We start from the raw sequence: 1812 nt of genomic DNA, 5'->3' as shown, positions 1-1812 counted from the left end.
ATGCTTAGAGTTTTTATCAAATACTGCATTTTATACTGAAAAGAATGACTTTTGCAATTTTTCAACGGATTGAATTCTAGGACTTCTATATTATGAAATACAGACTCTGAACAAATGTAATCTTTCAGGGCTTTAGGAAGGTTGATCCAGATAAGTGGGAGTTTGCACATGAAGGATTTCTAAGGGGGCACAGGCATCTTCTGAAAAACATAGTAAGAAAAAAGACACATTACTCGAGTTCTCAAACGTCGAATCAAAGTCTAGGCATTGGGTTAGATGCAGAAATTGATCGTCTGAGATGCGACAAGCTAGTTATAGAGACGGAGTTGGTGAAACACAGGCAGCAGCAACTAACCACATTATCATGGCTTAGAACGATAGAACATAGGCTTGAAGGGGCAAAAATGAAGCAAAAAGAAACTGTGAGTGTATTGGCAAAAGCTATACAAAACCCCACTTTCTTTCAACAAAAATTGAAGCAGAAAGACAAGAAAAATGAGCCTGATCAAGATGTAGTAAGCAACAAAAGGAGGAGGAGTATACTAGACCAAGTCACAAAAAATGTTGGGGTTGAAGAATTAGTATTCCAAGAAGGGGGGAGTGCCAATTTTTCCACAATTGGGAATGTTGGGTTTCAAGAAATAAGCCAAGGAAGTGTGGAAAATGCATACAAAGATGATATTGGAATTGGGCAATTTGAGGAAGGAGACTTTTATATGAAGCTAGAGCCTCAAGAGTATGGAGAAATCCTAAGATTTGGTGATTGGAAACTTGAGAAATTGAGTGTGCAAAAACCTCAACTGATTATGGAGGGAAAATCTTTGGAAAAAGGAGAGCATAAACCAATTGATGAAGGGTTTTGGGAAGAATTGATAAATGATGGGATTGAAGAAATTGGAACACTTGGTATTGAGGAGGGTGGGGATGATTTGGCTGAGCAATATTTGGGATTCTTGGGTTCAAACCTAAGATAGAAAAAAGGAGACTAGCTTGGCTCTCTAATAATATCATAATTTGAATATCGAATGATTGACCTCACCTCTGCTGTAATATTCTATATTATTCTGTATCATAATTTGCATATCGAATGATTGACCTCACCTCGATCTGCTGTAATATTCAATATTATTCTGAATGATTTGGCTTCCCGCTACTGTATTCAGTATTAATATAATGTGTTTTTAGAGATATTGTCTCTTGTTTTTCTTAGTATCAAAAAGTTTATTTCCGTTTTGACATCCTATTAAGCCAACAGTACACTGCGCTCATTCGATGATAGTGAACTTTATTTGGACTATCATATCAACTATTAGCCTGCTTGTTTAGTATGTTTGTCGAATTTTCTTTTGAATTTTGCATTTATTCAAATAATGTGACATTGTTGCAAACTTAATTGAAGGGAAAATAAAATTTTTTTTATCAAATGACTTGTCCGATTTTGGGTTTTGGTAAGATTGATCACGGTACGGTTTTACGGTTTTTTTAAAAAAATTCAAACCGAATTGCCATATGCGGTCGGTTAGTATTTTAAAAAAAGAATAGAGGTTTTACATATAGAATTAGTCTTACGGTTTTGAGCGGTTTCAGACTGTTACGGTCGGTTTACGATTTTTTTTAATAAAAAATATTAGAACATATATTATAATTTATTTCAAATCAACAACAATATAGTGTCTTCAAATATAAAATATAGTTCAAATCATAAAAAGATAAAACTAAATAATTCAAAACTAAGTTAATAATTTAACAACTCAACACAGTCACAAAAAAATGACATTTACATTATTTTATCTTTTTTTTTACTTTCAAACT

The 1812-nt window shown here is 33.3% G+C and overlaps 1 protein-coding gene across 1 annotated transcript; it reads left to right on the top strand.

The window, feature by feature from the left end:
• Positions 1–128: 128 nt before the first annotated feature.
• LOC140966470 (heat stress transcription factor A-6b-like) lies at positions 129–974 on the top strand (the record flags this gene model as incomplete). Its single annotated transcript, XM_073426745.1, has 1 exon — positions 129–974. A coding segment is annotated over one exon (846 nt), but the record flags the coding sequence as incomplete, so codon positions are not given.
• Between the last annotated feature and the right edge of the window lie 838 nt (positions 975–1812).

This window comes from Primulina huaijiensis, unplaced genomic scaffold (genome assembly GCF_012295235.1).
Source record: "Primulina huaijiensis isolate GDHJ02 unplaced genomic scaffold, ASM1229523v2 scaffold206584, whole genome shotgun sequence".
Classification (NCBI taxonomy): domain Eukaryota; kingdom Viridiplantae; phylum Streptophyta; class Magnoliopsida; order Lamiales; family Gesneriaceae; genus Primulina; species Primulina huaijiensis.
This window is presented reverse-complemented; position numbering and strand designations above follow the sequence as displayed.